Here is a 23,120-nt window from a genome sequence, read left to right as displayed (position 1 = left end):
TTGAGAGGAGCCTAATTGCAACCACCTGGGTCCAATTATCTCCTGTAACTGCGTAGCTGTTCTCTGCGTCTATCAGCTCTCCATTGCCGGGCATCCAGAACCAACTCCCTTGTCTCCTCCCCACTGCTCCAAGGCATGATTTCAGGAGCACACTCCCTTTGGCTTTCACCACTGCTCCATGCCTCAGGCGCCTCCTGGTGGCCAACCAGCCTCTCTTATCCCTGCTCACAGTCGGAACCCTGTCCAGGGTCCTCCACATCTTCCAGAGCCGAGTCATAAGGCCCCTCACTGTCAGAGTCTGGTTGCAGCTCCAACGGCTCCTGCTGGGTTACAACAGGTTGTTAAGTGAATCATTGCCATTGTTGGATTACCAACATAGCTATTAAATGAATCTGGCTTCCCCATTGACTTTGCTTGTCAGAAGGTTGCAAAAGGGGAATCACGTGACCCCGGGACACTACAACGGTCATACATCTGAGTCAGATGGCAAACATCTGAATTTTGATCATATGACCACAGGGATGCCACAACAGTCGTCCGTGTGAAAAACAGTCATAAGTCACCTCTTTCAGTACTTTTGTAACTTTGAATATTCAGTAAATGAACTGTTGTAAATTGAGATCCACCTTAGGGGTGTGTCAGCGTTCCAAATATCATCCAGAATTAAATCAGAGTTCAAGGCATAGCTTTCATCAAAGTTCCAATTTAATAAGAGAGACATGTTGGTACAATCTGTGGAAACCCGAATCTGAAAGCTTCCTGGGCTTCCACCCAGTTGAAAGTTCAAAACCTTGCCCCCCACACCCACAAGTCCATCACATAGTCCAATCTTCTACTGCCACGCTGACAAATTCCACCCATCTAGTTCCGGTCAGGTGCAGAGACAAAGGATGAGCTTGGGCTCCTAGAAAGGAATGTTTTATTTTGACAACAACACATTCTGCTCCTTACTATTCCCCCTTCCCTATTCCCCACTAATGAAACAGCATAGTAAAATAAGAGAGAGTGTGGCAGGCCAAAGATCCTAAAAGGAATATGACTGCAGGCCTGACAGGGTGAGCTGCTGCTGGTTATTAGAGGTTTGGGAGAATCTATGGCCAAGGTTCTGTGCAATTTGGAAAACCCCCAAATCCTACTCCTGGCTGGCCCCGGCCACCCTGCCCCATCCCTCCCAGGAGCCCCCACGCAGTCCGTTTTGGATACAGGTAAGTGCAGGGCGCCAGGGGTGGGTTGTTACCGGCATTATTGCCGGTTTGGCACACAAAACATCTTGGGCACACGCATGTGCTTTGCTCACATGCTTGCCAAATGCGTAATTTGCATCTGTGTGCATTTACACCTAAAAAGGTGTGCACATGTGCAGAATGTAAGAAAAGGGGGAAAATTACATTTCTGCAATGGAGATTGTTCTGCGCATGTGCAGAAGCAGAAATAAAGATGGCACAGTCAACAATAGAACAGGTTCAGGTGTGTGGGCGGATGAGTTACTACCTACTCGGCCGAACCGGGCCGAACGGTAGGAACCCACCTCTGCACGGCGCTCGTGGAGGCTTGGGGAGGGCGATAAATGGGACTACCGAGCCCGTTTCTGGCCTCTAGAGCCCGGGGAGGCCATTTTCCCCCTCCCGGAGGCTTGAACAAAGCCTCCGGAGCCTGGGGAGGACAAAAATGCCCCACCTGCCATGGGTCTCAAGACCCGTTGTATCTCCTGGCTGGCTCGCCAGAAATGTAGTGGAAGGCCCACTTTACCAATTCAGAAGACAAGACCGTGAAGGTTGAAGAACACAGGTTTATTGTGCGCACAGGTTCAGAGCATTCACATGACAAATTCTGAACCCCGGGGATACGCCCAAGGGTTAACTTATATAGGTCCAACACGTCTTAGCTTTGCCGAGGCATTGCCCTCTAACACACTTTTATCTAACTACAGCAGGTTAAAACAGTTGAAAACAGGATACAAGAAAGAAGAAGCGATCTCTACAGCGTATTCCGTATAGGTGGGTGGGTTACATGGGTGGGTCTTTATCGTATGCCATCTGTTACTTTTGGTCCACATCCCTTTGCACAAGTCTTATGGTCAGTTACAGGAATTATTTTAGTACATGGGATATTCAACTATAAGTTACATTAAGCAAGTTCTTCTTCCTGTAAGCAGAATTTAAGCAAGTTCCCTGTTCCTTCCAGAAGCTTGCTTCACACCCAAACAGTTCGGGATCACAACACTAAAGCACTTTATATTGTTTTTATATCATTAATGCCCTTCTACCTCAATTAGGCCACACCCATCATGGCCACGCCCATACAGCAACTGGGCAGAGAACCCCTTGCTAACAATTTTAAATCCCACCCATGGTCCTCCTGTATACCTTTGAAGTATGGGTGAAGGAAACAGATGAAAGAAGATAACATACTAATAATATTGTAGGAGATTCAGGGCGCAAATACACCGTAGTACATAGTCCAGGGTGTACCTACATTGCTGTAGCAGGATACCTCTAGGAAAAGCAGACAGGAAAAACTGCACAAATGTCAAGAAAACGTCTTCCCTGCATATGTCTACGGAGTTTCTCAGTCACCCAAGTCAAGGTTGTCCCAAAGGTGCTTTTTTTTCCCAAGAGGTAACTGGATTTTTTTTTCTTTGAAGACATTTCGCTCCTCATCCAAGAAGCTTCTTCAGCTCTGCTTAGGTTGAATTTAGTGGAATCGGCTGAAGATTGGAAGTCCAAATGGTTGGGTGTCCGATTCCTTGTATAATTGCATTCTTCAATCCGCTGACCCTATTAGCTCATATTCCTTTGAGTCTGCCTCTGCAAAATTGGGCCCTTTAAAATGGCCTCTTTGAGTAGCGTCTTCTCCCACGCATCCCTTGATCACAAAGTCACCGAGCACTGGCAATAAATCTACAGTCTTAACCTGAAAGATTCTATTTCAAGCAACTAATTGACCCGAAAGCTGAGCCTTTGGCTGTCGGCTATCCTTCTTTTTTACTTTTCTTGGAATGGGCAAAATTTATCATCAGCAATTACTTAACAGACAGACAGTGAGGTGGTACAGCTGTCCTGTCTGCTGCCATAATGGCCACGACTTTGTAAAAATTATTTATTTATTAATTTATATCCTGCCTTTATTATTTTTAGAAATAGCTCAGGGAACGGGCATACCTCATACTCATTTCTCTTCCTATTCCCCCACCCCCCAACTCTACAACACTGTATGTGGGTTAGGATGGGACGGGCTGGAGCCAAAGTCACTCAACTGGCTTTCATGGCTAAGATAAGACTAGAACTCACAGTCTCCTAGTGAATGGCCCAAAGTCACCCAGCTGCCTTTCATGCCTTAGGCATAGAATTTATGGTCCCTTAGCTGCCTTTCAGGCCTAATGATGGGACTAAAACTCACCATCTCCTGGTTTCTAGCCTGATGCCCTAACCTCTAGATCAAACTGAATCATTTGCTGAGAATGTTGACTCCCTACACATGAGTGGATCTTATTTCCCAGAATTCTTGGCAATGTCCATGGCTCAACCATGGTGTTCGTTTCACGACCACCCCCAAATTGTAAAATTGATCACGGTCCCATGTTGACGTGCTTAATGATGGTCCTGAGTTACGACTGTAATTCCGAGATCAAATATAGTTGTAAGTCAAACATTACCTGTAACTGTCATGTGTCCTAGGAGTAGCTGATAGGCTGAATTCTTTCTCCTATTGCATAATATCTACAATTATAATATCTATAAATAATTTGTAAGGTGATTTGTAAGATGTTGAATGCAGATGGTGAAGATTTAGGTTGCGGTACATGTCTCTCCTGCTTTAAGCACCCCGTATTTCTTTTGCATTGAATGGACGTCTTCAAAAATTACCTATATGATTTTGTTAATTTTCCCATGGATTTTGGCAGGCTGATCAGAAAAATTAGGAACCAACCAACCAGTGGTGGGTTGCAGGCGATACACCCCAGTACGGGTGTACCAGAGCCTGCCAGGAGCACCAGGTACCGTTCCGGTACAGTGCTCCAGAGGGCCCACCCGCCCGCCCTCACTCCTTACATGTCTCTTAAAGCCTTTGGCGCTTCCGTGCACGCGTATGGCGCATACAGCACCTGTGTGATGCTCTGCCAAGCAGCTGGAGCGTCGCTGGAAGGTAAGATGCATGTGCGCATTACGCACATTCATGTGGAGGACGCCGGGCTTCGTTGCAACCGGTCCGGAACCCACCACTACAAATAACCAACCATCAACAAGAGTTAGTTTTTAAAGTGGTCTTTTAAATTCATTCAGAGCTGAATTTCTAATGTGAAGTCTTGGGTTGATAAGAGTAAAAAAATCCATCTTTTCTGCCACTACCATGTTGGCAGGTTGTCTTTGGAAAACATGGGGTGGGGTGAATTAGTACTATTAAGGTTGTAGTAATATTCCAATTCCCTAAAAATTAGCTCCACCAAGCTTAAAGATCTTGAACAGGAGTTTTTGAACAGAAGATTCTACTATATTGCAAGGTTTAGTTTGACTGGATTGGACCTATCATCCGTGATTGGACGGTTGCATGATTCATAGAGTCAATGTTGTGCTTTATAGATCAGTTCCATGAGATACCATATTTTTTGAGTATAAGACGCACCTTCCCCCCCCCAAAAGAGGGCGAAAATCTGGGTGTGTCTTAGACACTGAATACATCATTTTTGGCGTAGCAAAACTCTACCCCCTTTGCCAAAATGGACATGCAGAGGGTTTGGGAGGCTTCCAGAGTGCTCTTGAGGGCTGGGGAGGGCAAAAACGAGCAAAAAATAGCCCCCTTTTTTTGCTCATTTTTGCCCCACCAGCCCCCAGGAGCACTCTACCAGCCTCCCAAAGATCTGCATGCCCCTCCCTTTTTGTTTGTGTGTGCAAAAAATGAGGCGTGCAGAGGGCTTGGGAGGCCTGCAGAGTGCAAAAACCTGGATTTACCTCTTCAAAATCATGGTGCGTCTTATATTCTGGTGCATCTTATAGTCCGGAAAATAAGGTAACTAACTTGTGGAGTAGAATGTATGGCCCACCTTGATAAGAGCAGAAACAACAATTGGAGCAGTGAGATTAATTCTGCCATATTGCCTTACTATTTGTTTTCAAGCTGAATAAGTAAACATCTTGTAGTCCTTGGATTTCATCCTGCCCCCAGCTCCTTTCTTGTGACCCCTGGAGCTCCTCAAAATTTCAGGTGAACATGAACAGGCTAATTCTGCCTCCTTCATTGATGACCACCCCATGCCTGCTGTGGGTCTGAGACCACTGTTCTGGAAGTCCAACCCTTGATAGAAGTAAGGAGACCTATCACTGCAGTACAATAGAAGTCCAAAGATTGGAGATAGAGATAAATTGTTTCTCTCCTTCCGCCAAATCTGGCATTTTACAGAATGTTACAGTCCCAGAATTTGGGGCGCCATTGAGATCATTGAATTCGACTCTTCGTTCAGTGCAAGGATCCATATCAAAGCATCTCTAAGTGATGTCAACACATCTGTTGTATGGAGTCCATCAACTCTTTGGGTTGTTGGTTTCACTGATGAACTTCTGTTAAAGTTAGGAAGCTTTTCAAACCACCAATCAAATCTGTTTCCTGTCATTTAAATCTGATATGCAGTGTCTTGATCTCTGAAATTGTCAGCTGCTGTCAGCAAGGCATTGTGGGAGTTGTAGTCCTCGCCATATAGAGAGCATCAGGTTGCCTGCTCTTGACTTGAAAAAATAAGTAGATCCTACTGATGAAGGGGATACTGCTTAAAATAATAGCAAGTCCTCCTCTGTGTATATTGCTTAAAAGTAAGAATGAAGGCAGACATGCTGTGATGAAAAGCAAAAGAAAAAAAAATAGCCTCAACCCCAAAGGCCAACCGCAAGGAAGTGGTCTTCATAGGTTGACCACATGGAGATGGTCAGGGGATAACAGAAAACCAGAGGGAGTTTCCAATTCTGGCTTTCGAAGGTGTTTCTCTGAGATGTCCACCAGGACCAAAAGACTGGTCAAATCTTGAGATGAAAACAAGAATGGAAAAGTCTTCTTTTGATGCTTGGACTTCATGGTAGGTATACATTTTCTTCTCAACCATTTCCTTGTTCGTTCTGGCTTTCTTCCACTGAAGCCTATAACTTGCTCATTGCTGGCACATGACTTTTTAATTTTAAGCAGGCGACGAGGGATGGAGAGCTGGAAAAAGAATAAGGCCATTGTCTCTGGAAGCGGCACAGCCACACCTGACCATCTCACCCATAAAGTATGGGGAAATGAGATATATATATATATATATATTTTCTGCCTGGCTTCGGTTCAAGAATGTGACAGAAAGTGGAGTGGCTGTGGGAGCAGGCATCTCCTCACCTACAGGATAAAGCTGTCTATTTTTTTCTTTTGTCAGGAGAGATTCTTCTACAGGGATGAAGGGATGTTGAAGGCCCCACAAGATATTTCTTCCTTTCCCCCCAAAGACCTTGTAGGCTTCAGTTCTTTTACTGTGACTGAACTGAAATCCCATCTTGAAAAGATAACAGTCCAATGTAAAGGAGCTTACATTTATAATATTACACTTAACATATTAGGTAAAAGGAAAGGTAGAGGTTCCCTTTGCATATATGGGCTAGTCATTCCTTACTCTAGGGGGTGATGCTCATCTCCATTTCAAAGCCGAAGAGCCAGTGCTGTCCAAAGATGTCTCCATGGTCATGTGGTGGGCATGATTAAATACTGAAGGTGCACGGAATGCTGTTACCGTCCCACCAAAGGTGGTCCCTATTTTTCTACTTGCATTTTTACGTGCCTTCGAACTGCTAGGTTGGCAGAAGCTGGGACAAGTAACGGGAGCTCACTCTGTTATGCGGTGCTAGGGATTTGAACCGCTGAACTGCTGGCCTTCTGATTGACAAGCTCAGTGTCTTAGTCACTGAGCCACTGCGTCCCTGGTATTAACATACATATTAAAGCCAAGGAAATCTGTGTTTTTGTCACCGTTTCAGGAATGGGTGGCCTTCGTGATCTCTTCTGAATGTCCGTCACATGTATTGTAAGAACTATCGATAGTCCTCTACAGACAAATGACCATAACTGAGCCCCAAATTTCAGTTGCTAAATGAGACAGCTGTTAAGTGAGTTTTACCCCATTTTGCAACCTTGCTTGCCACTGCTTTTAAATGAATCGGTGCAGTTGTTTAGTCAGTCCCACGGTTGTGAATCTGGCTTCTCATTGATTTTGTTTGTCACAAAAGGTGATCACATGACCTCTGGACATTACAAATGTCATAAATACGAATCAGTTGCAAATGCCTGAATTTTGAGTACATGACCATTAGGATGTTGCAACAGTCATAAGTGTGAAAAATGGTCATAAGTCACTTTTTTCAAGGCTGTTGTAACTTCAAACAGTCACTAAATGAATGGTTGTAAGTCGAGGACGACCTGCAAAGGCAAATTGTATTTGGGATAAAAAAAATATAGCAATAAACTGCTTGCATTACTGAATGTATTAAATAGGACATTTGCAAGAGGAGTGAGCTCCCGTCCCAGCTTCTGCCAACCTAGCAGTTGGAAAGCACATAAAAATGCAAGTAGAAAAATAGGAACCACCTTTGGTGGGAAAGTAACAGCGTTCTGTGCGCCTTCGGCATTTAGTCATGTCGGCCACATGACCATGGAGACGTCTTCGGACAGCGCTGGCTCTTTGGCTTTGAAACGGAGATGAGCACCGCTCCCTAGAGTCAGAAATGAATAGCACATATGTGTGAGGGGACTCTTTACCTAAGAGGAGAAAGTGGGAAGTTGTAGATCTCTGTTTGCTTCAAGACAAGAAGCGATTAAAACCTAAATTTTAGTTTTGGCTTCCTGCCTGTAGAGTTTGGACTCAAAAAGATGATTTCCAGAGCTTGCTTTGTTACATTGCTCAGTTAAAATTTAAAAAAGAGAAACGCTTCTGCTTCTGGCTTACTCCTCAGAGACCAGTTCAATCCCCCGTTTAAATTTTGCAACAACTCTGAGAGAAGTTCATCCAAGAAGCGATGACCCAACCAAGGTCACAGCGACGATTCTGTGGGTGACCTGAGTTCCTTCTAGCCCCTTCCCTTGGCAGCTTGTCAAGTCTCGTATGTGATTCTTTGTCTTGAATCGAGTTTGCCCCTTCTGCTGTAATTAGATGCCATTTTCTATTAATTTCACGGCTGCTTCTCATAGCTCAGGCATATGTCGTCGGCCCTTCATTACTTGGGGAGGGGGATGACACTCTTCCACCTCTCTCTGATCGTGTAACCAGTTCAAAGTCATGAAAAATGCTAAGCATGATTCCTGAGGGAATCCAATCTCCTGGTCCAAGAGAGAAAAAAAGTTGAGTTTTGATAAGGCTCAACTTCCAAGAACAGAGAGGGAAAATGTTTGAGTCTGGAGGAAGGTTCGGATTCCTTGTAAATTTAAGGAAACATTACTTGGGTTACCGAAGGCATCAATCATCAGGAAATGATTCTCTTTGAGAAAGATTGGTTAGCTTACAAAGCTGAGGAGAATTTGGGCTGTCATCCATTGGATGTTAATTTGGGTCTTCCAAAAGGCAACTGGATTTTCTTCTGTTTTTCCTTGAAGACGTTTTGCTTCTCATTGAAGACGCTTCCTTAGTTCTCATTGAATGATGAAGAATGGAAGGATTTATATTCCTTGCAGTCCTCTGGTCATTAGTCTTCCCTTTGAGAGTTGTTGAGGCCACTTGGGGGTTTATCTGTGCCTTCAGAGTCACCCGAATAATGCAAATGGGAACTGGGAATCTCCATAGATGTTAATTTGGAGGAAACCCCAGGTTGTTTAAGGAGACTTATTAATTTATGAAACTTAAGAGGAAAGGGTGTTGAACTAAATATATGAGGAAAGTGCTTCTAAAGAACAACCCAGTGTCATAAATGACTATTTACATTTTTTTTAGAATAACAGAGTTGGAAGGGACCTTGGAAATCTTCTAGTCCAACCCCCTGCCTAGGCAGGAAACCCTATACCATTTCAGTCAAATGGCTATTCAACATCTTCTTAAAGACTTCCAGTGTTGGGGCATTCACAACTTCTGGAGGAAAGTTGTTCCACTGATTAATTGTTCTAACTGTCAGGAAATTTCTCCTCAGTTCTAAGTTGCTTCTCTCCTTGATTAGTTTCCACCCATTGCTTCTTGTTCTGCCTTCAGGTGCTTTGGAGAATAGTTTGACTCCCTCTTCTTTGTTGCAACCCTTGAGATATTGGAACATTGCTATCATGTCGCCTCTAGTCCTTCTTTATCTTAAGCTAAACATACCCAGTTCCTGCAACCGTTCTTCATATGTTTTAGCCTCCAGTCCCCTAATCATCTTTGTTTAAAAATATTTACAATTGTTTGGAACTAATGAAGAAATCTTTCTTTACTGAGATCTCATAGCTGCCATAATGAAACATTTTCACAACTTAGTCTCAGAAATCTTCACTTAGACCTTACGTAAAAAGTTGAGCTCCCAGGATGGTTGCGTGGTGTGGTGTCGGCTATTTAAAACAAAACTCCAGAACGTTGATTTTCTCTGTGCAAAAACACGTCCTTTCTTTAAATAAAAGTACTCCGACGTGCCAACGATGTTCCACCGTAGTAAAACGTCGATCCCATGGACTTCTTTGGGATTACATACTTTTCTTTCTCCAGAATGCACACAGGTCATCCAAAAGGGAAATTTTGTGACTGTGCCACCCTTCATGGTTCAAAAGCTGAATCCTTGCGTGATGGAGTTGTGCAAGTTTTATCAACGGTGCTTCTGTACCAGAGACCGGAGTTACTCAAGGAATCACGCCATGAGGTAAATATGAAAAATGGTCTCATCTAAGTTCTCACTCGGGAATCTAGATATTACAAGTTGCGCAGATTCTCACAAGGGGATTTTTTTTGGGGGGGGGGGTGAAGAGTTGAGTGATACACTCCTTCCAAGTTGAAGCAAGCGAGGTTCATGCTTTTCTGAAGAAAGCCAATCCCCCATGTTGGTTTCTGGGTCTTTATAGACCTGTGATGGCGAACCTATGGTATGTGTGCTAGAGGTGGCACACAGAGCCCTCTCTCTGGGCACGCGTGCTATCGCCAGCTGCTCTTCTGGTTTAAAAAACAGGGCATTTTGGGACCATTTTCTGGGTTTTTTGGGGTGTTTTTGGGCTGTTTTCAGGCCAAAAAACTGCCTGAAAATGCCCCCCAAATGCCCTGAAAAATGGCCTGAAAACAGCCTGAAAATTTCCCCCAAATGCCCCGAACAATGGCTGAAAAACTGCCTGAAAATGCCCCCCAAATGCCCTGAAAAATGGCCTGAAAAAACATCCTGAAAATGCCCCCCAAAATGCCCTGAAAGATGGCCTGAAAACAGCCCCCAAATGCCCAAAAAACAGGCATGCATGCACCGGCCAGCTGGTCTTCGGGTTTCCAACATTCAGGCACATGCATATGCACACTCTTTCACGCGTGTTCCAGTTTGGGCACTCGGTGCCGAAAAGGTTCGCCATCCCTGTTATAGTCTCTCCTAAGCTCTACTTCCCCATCTTTCCTTATCAAGCTTTGATGAGCTTTCCACAAAACCAGTGGTGGGATCCTGCCCATTTAACAACCGGTTCGGTGATGATGCGCTTTGCACCTGTGCACAGTTTTAAGAAAACTTAACCTTCTGTGTTACTGCGGAAGCTGAGGCTCAGCAATCTGCTCTGCCCCAAAAATCAGCTGAGAAGATATAGGTTAATAAAATGCAGGGGTGGGTATGCAGGCCCACCTGATTGTTGGAGCTACCGGTTCGCCCAAACCAATCCAAACCGGTCGACTCCCACCCATGCACAAAACGTGTCCTTTTCCATCAACCAGCTTTGGCTGTCACCGTTGGACAACATCTTCTCTTGCATGTTCTCACATCATCGTTAGGAAACTTCTAACACTTTCTAGAGTTCCCCAACCATGGTGTTCCAAAGTAGACCAATGAGGCCACACCTATGTCACTTCAGAAATGGGTGGATGATATATGAAGTTACCAGAAGTCACTGATGGAGAAATGGGTCCAAAGATGGTTCTGCAGAGGCCAATCCATCCTTCTGGTGAACCCCAGGCTCACAGCCTACGAGGGAAGGGAATTAAGAATGTCTCTTTGGGTTTACTTCAAAAAGTTCTAGGCAAATTGTTAGATATTTCAGCAGACAAAACTCTGGTTGTAGAAACATGAGGAAAAGGCACTTGCATCAACTGCATTGGGCTACTTTAGATTTGATTTTATGGGCTTAATGCGATGGCCTCCTTAAAAGGGATCTCATCAGATTTAATGAATGGGCCTTCATAGAATAAATGGGATTCATATTTAATAAGTAGACATCAAGCTTCCTCAGCTTGAGAGAACCTGGAAGACCAGGCAATTGCTTTGATCTATTTATTCATTCATTTACTTAGTTTTACAGATGTTATTATACCACCCCATTTCAGGGAGGGTGGTTTCTAAAGCAGCACAAGCAAAACCAATAAGAATAAAATATATGAAGAGAGCCCAGCACCTCCCTACATACTATAAGCTGAAAGGACCAGAAGGTTGTGACCATGCAAATAGGTAAATAGGATGCCTCAAAGGTGCTTTTTTTCTTAAGGGGCAACTGGACTTCCCCTGTTTTTCTTTGAAGGTATTTTGCTTCTCATCCAAGGATCTTCTTCCACTCTGGCTGGATGGTGGGGAATGGAAGGATTTATATTTCTTGCAGACAGCTGGTCATTTGCATCCTTTTAGAGAGTCATCAAGGCCACTTGGAGGTCTATCTGTAACCTCAGGGTCACCTGAGTGGTGCAAATGGGTGTAGAGCCTTCTTGGAACTGCTGAAAGGACTGTGTTGTGGAGCTGTGCTTTGTGCAGGATGTTTTCTGCCCTCTCTGTCCCATCACTGTCTTGTCTGGATCTCAAACTGAAGCGCAAACGGTTCCTGTAGTCTGCGATTTTTCTGTTCATGCTCCCGCACCATTTGAAGGATGTCCATCCCAAGGGGCAAAGCTAAATGTCTATGGAGATTCTCAGTCTTATGACCTGGACAGTCCTTTCAGCAGTTCCATTTGCACCCTGAGTACACAGACAAACCTCCAAGTGGCCTCAACAACTCTCTGAAAGGATGCAAATGACCAGCTGTCTGCAAAGAATATAAATCCTTCCATTCCCCAACATCCAGTCAGATCTGAAGAAGCATCTTGGATGAGAAGCGAAATGTCTCCAAAGAAAAACCAGAAAGTCCAGTTGCCTCTTGCAAAATAGCACCTTTGGGCCAACCATGGCCTGGATGATTGAGAGTCTCCATAGATAATAGGATATCAGGATATAAATATGTGGGAGTTCACAACAAACTTCCCATATGTTCAAAAGACATATGATAATAGATACTATGTTCTCCCCTACCTAATATGTCTTTTATCAGCCACAACCAGACACTTTGGTTCTTGTGCGAGAGAACTTTATAGGGAGAAGCCAATTTGACGTTGTCTACTCTCCATATTTCCCATTTGAATATACAGCTGAATTTTAGCCTGATGGAAATAGAACTACATTTTGTTGCAGGGAGCTGTAAGATTAATGATCCTGTTGGTTATTTTCTTCTTGGATTTTTAAAGGCTTTTTTTTTATTGGTCCTTTTGGGGAGTGTAAAACAGGAAGTCTGTGTTCAGTGTTCAGTGTTTCTTGTTTCTGAATTTATCACCCAATAAATTTATTGTGACCTTAGCAAGGAATTACCATATTGGTTTTCACCTCAGAAGCAATAGAATAGGAGAAATAACAAGGCCTCAGAGAGAATGCAGGAAAAAAATAAAATGAACTTCTTTTCCAATAAAATCTATTGGAGAGTTAAAAGCAAAGGAAGCGTTGAAGCTGTGGTTTCAGTAATCCTGGAAGAAGAATTGATTTGGAGAAGCCCTTAAGATTATGTATTTCTTATTGCTCAGTATTCAAAACAATGTTTTGGAAGTCATTTTTGGAAGTCAAGTATGTTCGTTACTATAGTTACAGACATCAGCTAAGAATCCCCCTCCCCTAATTACTTGCATGGGGTGTCAGGGTTCCAAATAGCATCCAAAAGTAAATCAGAGTCAAAGGCAAAGTATTGCTTAAAGTTCCAATTTATGAAGAGAGCCATTGCTGGCACTTCTGGGAAAACCCGAATCTGAAAGCTTCCCGGTTTTCCCCACCTAGTTGAAAGTTCAGGATTTTGCCCCTCACATGCACAAGTCCATCACATGTTCCAATCTTCCACTGCCATTCTGGCAGTTCCACCATCCAGTTCCGGTCAGGTGCAGAAGTGCAAAGACAAAGGATGACCTTGGCTTTCTAGAAAGGAATTTTATTTTGGCTACATAGCATTTAACTCTGTACCATCCCTCCCTTCAATTGTCACAAAATAGAAAATGCATAGTAGAATAAGAAAAAGTGTGGCAGGCTTGAGGTCCAAAAGAAAAGATGGCTGCAGGCCTGACATAGGGATTATTCTTTATACTGTTTACTGTATTTTTTTTTTGTATTTTTTGTCATGTATTGCACCAGTGAGGCTAAAACCAATTTCATTGTATACATGATGTACAATGACAATGAAGGCTATACTATATTATTTCAATCCATGAATACATCATTCAACATATATCCTATTCATCTCTTGATTTTGGTTTACATTTTAGGTACTGTATTGAAAATTACCCATGGTTCTTTAAAAATGCAGCATTTATTTGTGAAAAAGTCAAGAGATCAACTTATTCTAAGAGTAAGTATACATCCCATCTGTTCTATTTCTGTGGGATTTTGCTCAATGCCCATTGAGTTCAATGTGCCTTGGGTATAGTGGTGGGATTCAATTTTTTTTACTATCGGTTCTGTGGGCGTGGCTTGGTGGGCGTGGCAGGGGAAGGATATTGTAAAATCTCCATTTCCTCTCTACTCCAGAGGAAGGATACTGCAAAATCCCCATTCCCTCTTGGGACTCGGGAGGTAGAGAATAGATGAGGGTGGGGCTATACAGAAGTAGTATTTAACAGTTCTCCGAACTACTCAAAATTTCCTCTACCGGTTTTCCAACTCACCAGAACCTGCTGAATACCACCTCTGTTTGGGTAGGATTGCAACCATAATAGTGTTTCCTCCTAAGAAACCTACTATTTAATAAACTATCCCAAACTTTTCTCTAGTTTTCCAACTTTCCACCACCAAGTTTTGGCAGAAGAATGGGAAAATTGGAAGAGATGGTTTCCCTGATGATGGTTTATGATTGACTTGACCCCTTGACTGCACTTTTGACATGTTCAAGTCACTGAAGTCAATTTGTAGAGGGAGACCCACAATAGAGCCAGGAATGATGGATATCATAATATATTAGGGAAGTTTCATTTGGGGAAGTATGTACATTGGCTAAGTCTGTGGGATCCTTGGTGGTCTTTCAGCTTGTTTTCTTGCATTACCCAACTAGGTAGCATCACCAGTGTTAGAAGGGAGTAGAATTTGCATTCTGTTTACCTACCAGTGACTTGCTCTGTCAGTGTTGGGGGGAGTGTTCTTGATGGTTCCTTAATTAGGTTATTATTTATTGTTTGATTGTTTGTTTGAGTTGGTATTTCCTTGATTGGGGTGTTGTTTACTGCTTGATTGTTTTTCTGGAATTAATCCTGGTATTAATCTCTACCTATCTGGGTGTTGATTTCTGAGGTTTGGGTCTTTTGTTTCCTTTTAAAAAAAATATTGTCCTGTTTGAATGGCGTGTAGCAGTTGTTTATCTCTATGTGCCTGTTGACTACTGATTTGTCTGAGTGTCAGGCTTCCAGGAATTCTCTAGCATTTTTGCACCTAGCTTGGTCTAGGGTGCTCAGAGTTTCCCCTTTGAAATTATGATTAAATCTGTCCATGTCTGGTGCAATTAAGCAGTTATCAACAAGCAGACAATCCAATAGTAAACAGCATCCTAATCACTATCCAAGAACACTCCCACCAATGTTAATAGGGCAAACTATATATAAACAGAGTAAACCCCACTCCCTTGTAACCCTGATGATGTTACTTAGTTGGATAATGAAACATCTACAAGAAAACAACCAAGCTCAGTCAGCACCAAAGAACCTGGTTCAACCCTGAGCAACAAATATTCTCTTCTGTCTAAATATGAATTTCTTTGTCTTCACTGAATTGTCTCTTCTTTTTTTCTAGCATTGAAACAGAAGTGCCTTAAATATATTTGTAAATCCATCTGATTCTCCAGGAGGAATTGTTGAAAACGAGGCAACATGGAAGAAGTCCATAGGTTTATTCCATCGTCCAGTGCAAGAAACCACACACACACACACACACACACACACACACACACACACCTAACAGAAGAGGAAAAAGAGGATTTTCCTTGGATGGCAGGATTATCTTGCTTGCACTCTGATTAAACCAAGTTAATAATGAATAGAAGGTGACATTCAGAAGAAGAAACGTACCTGAAATGAAAAGTTATAATTAATATGTTTTTTAAAAGAATGTTTCCTAGTTTCCTAGTGAATGTAAATCACTGGGCCCTTAATTGTTTAAAACAGCAGTGAACCACATTTGAAATTAAAATGTAAGAATTACATCGCAGTCCTGTGTTCACTTTAAAAAAAGGACTATGTGACAAGGTTACTACTATTCATTCATTCATTCAATCAATCATTCATTCATTCATTCATTCATTCATGTATTTATTTATTTATTTATTTATTTAGTTAGTTAGTTAGTTAGTTAGTTAGTTAGTTAGTTATATTTTGTCTTTGTGATGTCCAAGCTCAATTTAAAGTTATTTCTTATTGATGAGTAAACCAGTTTGACTTTCCGACTTTATAAATCTACAGCACAGATTGGTTTTATAAGCTTGGAATGGTCTCTGGTAAGAGCTCACCAGGAGAATTTCCATGCTGAAAGATGGGATGCTTAGATTTGGCTTTTTCATAACCAAAGTGAAAAAAAATCCTGCCCTTTATAGGGTTTCAGAACAGTGGTGAAATTCATTTTCCCCCCCTTACTGGTTCTGTGGGCGTGGCTTTATGGGTGTGGCTTAGTGGTGGGGTCATGTGTTTGGGTGGGTGTGGCCAACTTTTTTTTTTACTTTTTAAAACATTTTTTAACTACCGGAACTGGTAGTTAAAATATATTTTTAAAAGTTTTTTTTTTAATTCCGATGATTAGCTGTGCAACAATCAGCTGTGCCCCATAATCATCGGAACTTTTTCAAAAAGCTTTTTAAAGCATTTTTTTACTGCTGGTTCGGGTAAACCAGTAGCATTTTTACAACAGGTTCAGGCAAACCGGCCCGAACCGGTAGCACATTTCACTCCTGTTTCAGAGGTAATCCTAGACTTACAACAGTTTGTTTAGCGACCGTTCAAACTTATGGTACTAAAAAAAGTAAGTTATGACAGTTTTTCACACTTATGACAATTATGACCATAGCTGCATCTCCATGGCCATGTGATCAAAATTCAAATGCTTAGCAACTGACTCATAATATTTATGACAAGCAAAGTCAATGGGGAAGCCAGATTCACTCAACAGCCCTGTCATTAACTTATCAACTGCCATGATTCACTTAACAACCGTGGTAAGAAAGGCCATAAAATGAGGCAAAATTCACTGAACAGATGTCTCACTTAGCAACAGGAATTTCGGGCTGAATCGTGGTCATAAATCGAGAACTACCAGTATTTCACTTGCATTTTCTTCTCCTTTGAAAGTTTTGGGGAAGCAATTTCTTTTCTATCACACCTACTAGAAATAATTAAGGTGGGGGGGAACAGGAATTTTTTTGGGGGGGATGGAACAGTTCCTAGAAACATCTACCTCGGAATTTGCTCTGAGAAACAAACTTGACAATTTTAGGACAGATGAACTTCGACTCCCAGAATTCCCTGGCTCACTTTGCTATGAAAATTTTCTTTTTCTTCAACATTTGAGAGCCCCTCAGAGACCCAAAACTTGTGGGTTGCCTTTTGAATATCCTTCCCCACATTATAAACTTTCTCTAAATACCTCTAAAATTCTTTGTGTCCTGCAAAAATTAAAGGAAACTCAAGTCTGCACACAAGCTTCTGTTTGACTTCCCAAAGGCACTAGAAGTGCATGACTTCACTCTTAGTGTATATGCATTTGAGTACACTTCCATGCGTCCACTGCTAGTCCTCAACATGAGACTGGTCACTCAACAATTTTAAAAAAGGGACTTATTCATGGGTGAGCTGCTGGGGGTTCGGGAGAACCTCTAGCTAAGATTCTGTGCAGTTCGGAGAACCCACAAATCCCACTCCTGGCTGGCCTCGCCCACCCCTCCCCTCCCAGGAGTCCCCACGCGACCCATTTTGGATACAGGTAAGTGCAGGGCATGCACGGAGGCTCAGGGAGGGCTAAAAACAGGCCAGAAGTTTGGGAAGGACAGAAACAGGCCTGTTTCTGACCTCCAGAGGGCCTCCAGACCCTGGGGAGGCCATTTTTGCCCTCCTGGAGGCTCGAGGAAACCCTCCGAAGCCCGGGGAGGGTAAAAAGCTCCCCCCCCCCGTGTGATGGTGCAGGAGGTCGACTAGGCCATGCCCATCATGGCCATGCCCACCCAGTAGCCAGGCAGAGAACCCCTTGCTAAAACTTTTGAAGCCCACCTCTGCTTATGATCCTAATCTAAAGTTAATGACCACATATCAGGCATTTGGTAACATGGCCACAATTAAGGCTCTTTGCAGCATCCTGTGGCCCCATCACTGTGTTTTATAGCATTTTTACCAAGAATAGAATAGAATAGATGGGACCTTGGAGGTCTTCTAGTCCAACCCTCTGTTCAAGCAGGAGAACCTATACCATTTCAGACAAGTGACTGTCCACTCTCTTCTTAAAAACCTCCAGTGATGGAGCACCCACAATTTTTTTGGGGGGGGGAGCCATTCCACTGGTTAATTGTGCTCCTTGTTAGGAAGTTTGTCCTTAATTCCAGGTTGCTTTTTTCTTGGATCAGTTTCGAACCATTGTTTCTCGTCTCGCCTTCCGGTGCTTTGGAGAATAGCTTGACCCTCTTTTCTTTGTGGCAGCCCCTCAAATACTGGAATGCTGCTATCATCTCACCCCTAATTCTTCTTTTCTTTCCACTAGCCAGACCAAAAACCTGCAGCCCTTCTTTCATGTGGTTTAGTCTCCAGGCCTTTGATCATCTTAGCTGCTCTTCTCTGAACTTTTTCCAAAGTCTCAACATCTTTTTTGTAGTATGATGAGATTGAGATCGTTGAGTCATAATGGTTGTTAAATGGGTCAGCCTGATTTTACGTCGGTTTTTTTTTTTTTTTTTTTGGTGGCAGCCAAATTGGTTGCAGTATTCCAGGTGTGGTCTTCCTAGGGTTGCTTCCGGTTTTTGGCAAGACATGTCATAGCAAGCAATAGGCTCGCTTAAACAATCATTTAAGCGTTTGCTTAATGGCTGCCACCCCCCAAAAAACCCTGACATAAAATCAGGTTGACCCATTTAACAACCATTATGACTCAACGATCTCAATGGGCGGACTCCCATTAAGGTCATAACTTGAGGACGACCTGGCTGCAATTTGTGGGTTCCCATCATTCTCTTGCCTGCCTTTCCGGAAAAAAAATCTTCCAGATAGGAAGATCTGATACCACAGTGGAACAATCCACTGCGTGGGTCCTCAATCTCTGGGGCAAAGAAACTGGACAGGGACTTCGTGAGAATAGCTTTTGTTGGTTTTTCCGCAAAGAATTGGCCTAAATCTGTGATCACGAACCTATGGTATGCTTGCCACAGGTGGTACACGGAGCCATATTTACCGGCACAGCAGCCCTCAACTCTGGTGCCCTTGCGCTTGTCGGCCAGCTGATTTTCAGCCTTCCGTAGGCCAGGGGAGGCCGTTTCCGCCCTTCCAGGTTTCAGGAAACCACCCTCATGCATATGCGGTGGGGGGGTCGCTTGTGCATGCTCAGGTGGGGCGGTCTCTCGTGCATGTGTAGGTGGGGGGACGTGTGCGCATGAGTGATAGGACGCACACACACAATTTTGTCACACCTTTAGAAAAAAGGTTAGCCATCACTGGTCTAAATGATCTTTGCGGCCCCTTCCAAAACTCCATGATTCCATAATTCTATAGTAGACCCTTTTGATGGTTTTTTTCCCCCAAGCCCTTCCCCACCCCCGAGCTTTTCAGCACTGAGAGATTTGGGGGCTCTGCCCTATCGTCTACATTTTCACCTGTCCCTCAACCATGAATGAAGCTGTTTATTAAGTTCTTGCTCACCGTCGTCATCTGACTTAGCAGCACAGGTGATAACAAAAGAGCCATTGTTTCATGACAACAAGGCCTGTATTAGGATAGCTTTCAGGAGCCCGGTGTGTGGGGGTTATAAAACCCCCGACTGAATATAACCTTAAGTACATAAATGATCTATAATGTTCACCCTTGCTGCACTAGGAATTGCAACCTGCCGAAATTTTAATGAAAGGGACAATTGAAAAAGGTTGAATTTGGGTTGATGAAGAAAGTAGAGTAGTCATGTGACTAAGGGAGGGCACGGGCAGAGCCAAAGAGGTATAAATCACTAAAGCCTAACCTCTTTAAGGCCAACTTCTTCCTTTTATACCTTCCTTTGAAAAATACCATTCAAGGTAAGCAATGTTTCCCATATTTTAGGGTGGAAGGGCTTCAGAATCGACAGCGAGTGAATTATTAGCCAGTTTTCTGAACTGAGACATGTGAACCTGGAAGTCAATTTCAGGAGAAAGGAAAACCCAAGGATACAGCCACCAGCATACTGATCAGGACTGACTGGCAAAATTTCCATGGCCACTGGATGGTGGCAGAGTTAGAGGGTTTTCTTTTCAATCTCTTTGTTGCCACTTTGTGATGGGTTGGACTTTTGCAGATCCGGCAGTATTCTATCATTCCAGTTATGCAAAGAGTTTGCTTCCCAGATAAACACACGTTGACCCTCGGTTTGAAAACTCAGAAGTTGAGTTAGGATCCTAAGCATCCACCTGACACCATCTCACGCTCCGCTGGAAGCATGCCATCCTGCAGATACTTAACAATCTAAGTCAGAAATTGAACTTCTAATTAGAGCATTCTAGTGTAAAGATAGTGCTAAGATCCGTGCAGTGTGTACAAAATATGGGTACATTCTAGAGCTAGAATATAGTCTGATGCTTCCGTAGAAGGCTTCCAGTTCATCTATTTAAGTATTGGGTTACAGCTCATCTACAAAAGGGTGGAAGACTTCCCTTGGTGTCAGCGGGGTACTAAGAGTGGTGATCAGACCAAGGTTGCAGAGGGGACAGGTTCAGATTAGGTCAAGTATGGTGGCTCAGAGACTTATTTAGAAAACAACGGACTCCCCCTCCCCCCCATAGTTGGTCATAGATAAGCTCTGCCCATGTAATCTCAGATCTGTCTTGCAATCTGTACGTAGTAACAGTACCGTCCAACCGTAAACAGCCCTTCCACATCTTGGTTAGAGGGATGCAAAAACTCCATTGAGTATCCAAAATGTGTAAAAACTTATTCAACGATACCTGTAACAAAAGCTTTATGTGGCATTAATTTATGCTTTTTGGATTGTGGGCACAACTTTTCAAACTTTGATTTACTTTTAACTTGCAAATTTTAACTATGTGTTTAGACCATTTTAACTTTGCTTTTTAGTCACGTTTTATATTATTTTATGATGCTGTTTGTAAACCACCCAAAGTTACTTAAGTAAAATGGACAGTGCAGACATTAGATATATAAGCAACTAAAAACAAACACTTTTGGGGATTAAACTTTTTTATATACCAGACAGGATGTGGCTATTCGAAATGTGTATTGCCCCAAATGTCCTGCCTGAAGTGTTGCTCCGTGTGACACTTTTTGCAACTCTACTACACAATTCTACTTTTTGCAACCACCCGAATATGTGAGAGCTCATCTCAACTCAACTAAGCAATTTTCCTTTCCCTTCCTTCTAAAACAGTGTTTCTCAAACTTGGCGACTTTAAGTCCTGTGGACTTCAACTCCCAGAATTCCCCAGCCAGCTATGCTGGCTGGGGGATTCTGGGAGTTGAAGTCCACAGGACTTAAAGTCGCCAAGTTTGAGAAACACTGTTCTAAAAGCTACATGCTAAATTAGTGCAAAGGAACTGAACAAATGAATTTTACATGATGCAAAAATATTCTTTCCCTCTCTCTCCTGCCGTTTGCTTTTCTTGAAGTTACTCATCAGTTCACCGAACAATCTGAAATTCTACCAAGAGAAAGGGAGAAGCATCTGCTCTCTCTTTCTCTGCACAGCTGTCTAGTTCGAAAACTCCACCAAGATTCCTGCTTGAATAATTTTGTCCTCTTCTAAATTGGGAAGCAGCCAAATGTTTTTAATCCTTTTTGGTGTGAGTTGGCACTAGCAAAAAGCAGCTCAAACATTCAACCCAACCTAAATGTGTTAGAATTCAGTTCGCATAATTTGGTAGGACCAGTTTGGTTCCTTTGTCATTACAGGATGTAAACGCTAGCACATCTGGATGGAATCTGATTCTGGGAGATGTTTTACAATAACATCAGCTTTGAAGGTGCTTTTTGGAAGGCAACTGGACTTTCTTGAAGATGTTTCACTTCTCCTCCAAGAAGCTTCTTCAGTTCTGAGACAGAACTGAAGAAGTTTCTTGGAGGAGAAGTGAAACGTCTTCAAGAAAAGAAAAGCCAAGAAAGTGGAAAAGCATTTTTGGGACATGGATGATTGAGAATCTCCATAAACATCTGCTTTGGTAATTACCATGTGGTTACACATGACAATTAAAGGTAATTAAAGAGCCACGGTGGCCCAGTAGTTAGAATGCAGCACTGCAGCCCGCAAGCTGCCTGCAATTGGCAGTTCGAATCTCACCAGGCTCAAGGTTGACTCAGCCTTCCATCCTTCTGAGGTCAGTAAAATGAGGACCCAGATTGTTGGAGGCAAGAGGCTGACTCTGTAACCTGCTTAGAGAGGGCTGTAAAAAGCACTTTGAAGTGGTATATAAGTCTAAGTGCTATTGCTACACATAGGTGTAGCACAAGTAAGTTGATGCTGTACCATGGGTGAACCATACTTTATTGTCATAAAGGACATGTATATAAACATTGTACATATTTAATCCACCAGGCAAGCTTCCTGAAAAATAATGCTGATAATTCTATTGATGACTATAGTGATGATTTTACATAATGGTGGTAAGTGAAAAATCATGCCGTTTGTTTTGTTTCCTTCCTCTTCTCTATGTTATTTGGTATAGGCCAGTGATGGCGAACCTATGGCACGTGTGCCACAAGTGGCATGCGGAGCCATTTGTCAGGGCACGCAGGGCGCTGCCCTGTCAGCTGGCCAGCGCGCATGTGCACGCTGGCCAGCTGAGTTCACTTTTTTAAAAGCTATTTTTTGCCTTCCCCAGGCTCCAGAGGCTTTATAGGAGCCTGGGGAGGGTGAAAAGAGCCTCCTCCGCCTCCCCGGATGCCCTCCGGAGGCTTCAGGGACCGTCCGGAGGCTTCCCTGACGCCTTCGGAGCGCTTAAAACAACCCTCTGAACAACCCGGAAGTCACTTCCGGTTTGCTCGGAGGGTGGTTTTAAGTGTTCCGAAGGCTTCAGCGAAGCCTCCGGACGGTCCCTGAAGCCTCCGGAAGGCGTCCGGGGGGGGCTCTTTTTGCCCTCCCCAGGCTCCTATAAAACCTCTGGAGCCTGGGGAGGGCAAAATAAGCATGTAAAAATGGGGGGGCGCTCGTTGTGCGCACATGCACACTGGGGGATCGTGCGTTGCATTATGGGTGCGGCACGCCCGCACACGACCCCCCCGCGCTCTCCCTACTTGTGGCACGCGAGCCAAAAAAGGTTCGCCATCGCTAGTATAGGCAGTTTGTACAAATAAGTCCTTGGGGTGTATTTCTGTAGGCAGAATAGATGTTGCTATAGTTATTAATCTTATTGTGTAAAACAAAGTAAAAGTAGATCTACACATGAAATCCCATTGATTCAATTTGATAATAAAGTTGTCTGTTATTTATTTTATGATAATTGGGAGTCAGGTGGCTTATATATTTAAATAATGATATAGTAATAATAGTAATAATAG

The 23,120-nt window shown here is 43.1% G+C and overlaps 1 protein-coding gene across 1 annotated transcript in view; it reads left to right on the top strand.

Moving 5' to 3' along the window:
- The window catches only part of HHLA1 (HHLA1 neighbor of OC90), a 74,472-nt gene extending 59,221 nt beyond the window's left edge, over positions 1 to 15,251 (top strand). The window contains exons 14-16 of the mRNA XM_081952236.1: positions 9,671 to 9,821; positions 13,682 to 13,764; positions 15,195 to 15,251. Of these exons, the coding sequence (XP_081808362.1) occupies positions 9,671 to 9,821; positions 13,682 to 13,764; positions 15,195 to 15,238 (278 nt within the window). The 3' untranslated portion in view covers positions 15,239 to 15,251. The remainder of the gene's footprint in view (positions 1 to 9,670; positions 9,822 to 13,681; positions 13,765 to 15,194) is intronic.
- The last annotated feature ends 7,869 nt before the right edge of the window (positions 15,252 to 23,120 follow it).

This window comes from Natrix helvetica (genome assembly GCF_964273705.1).
Source record: "Natrix helvetica genome assembly, chromosome: 4".
Classification (NCBI taxonomy): Eukaryota; Metazoa; Chordata; class Lepidosauria; order Squamata; family Natricidae; genus Natrix; species Natrix helvetica.
Note: the sequence above shows the minus strand (reverse complement) of the source record. Positions and strands in the feature narration are given on the sequence as shown.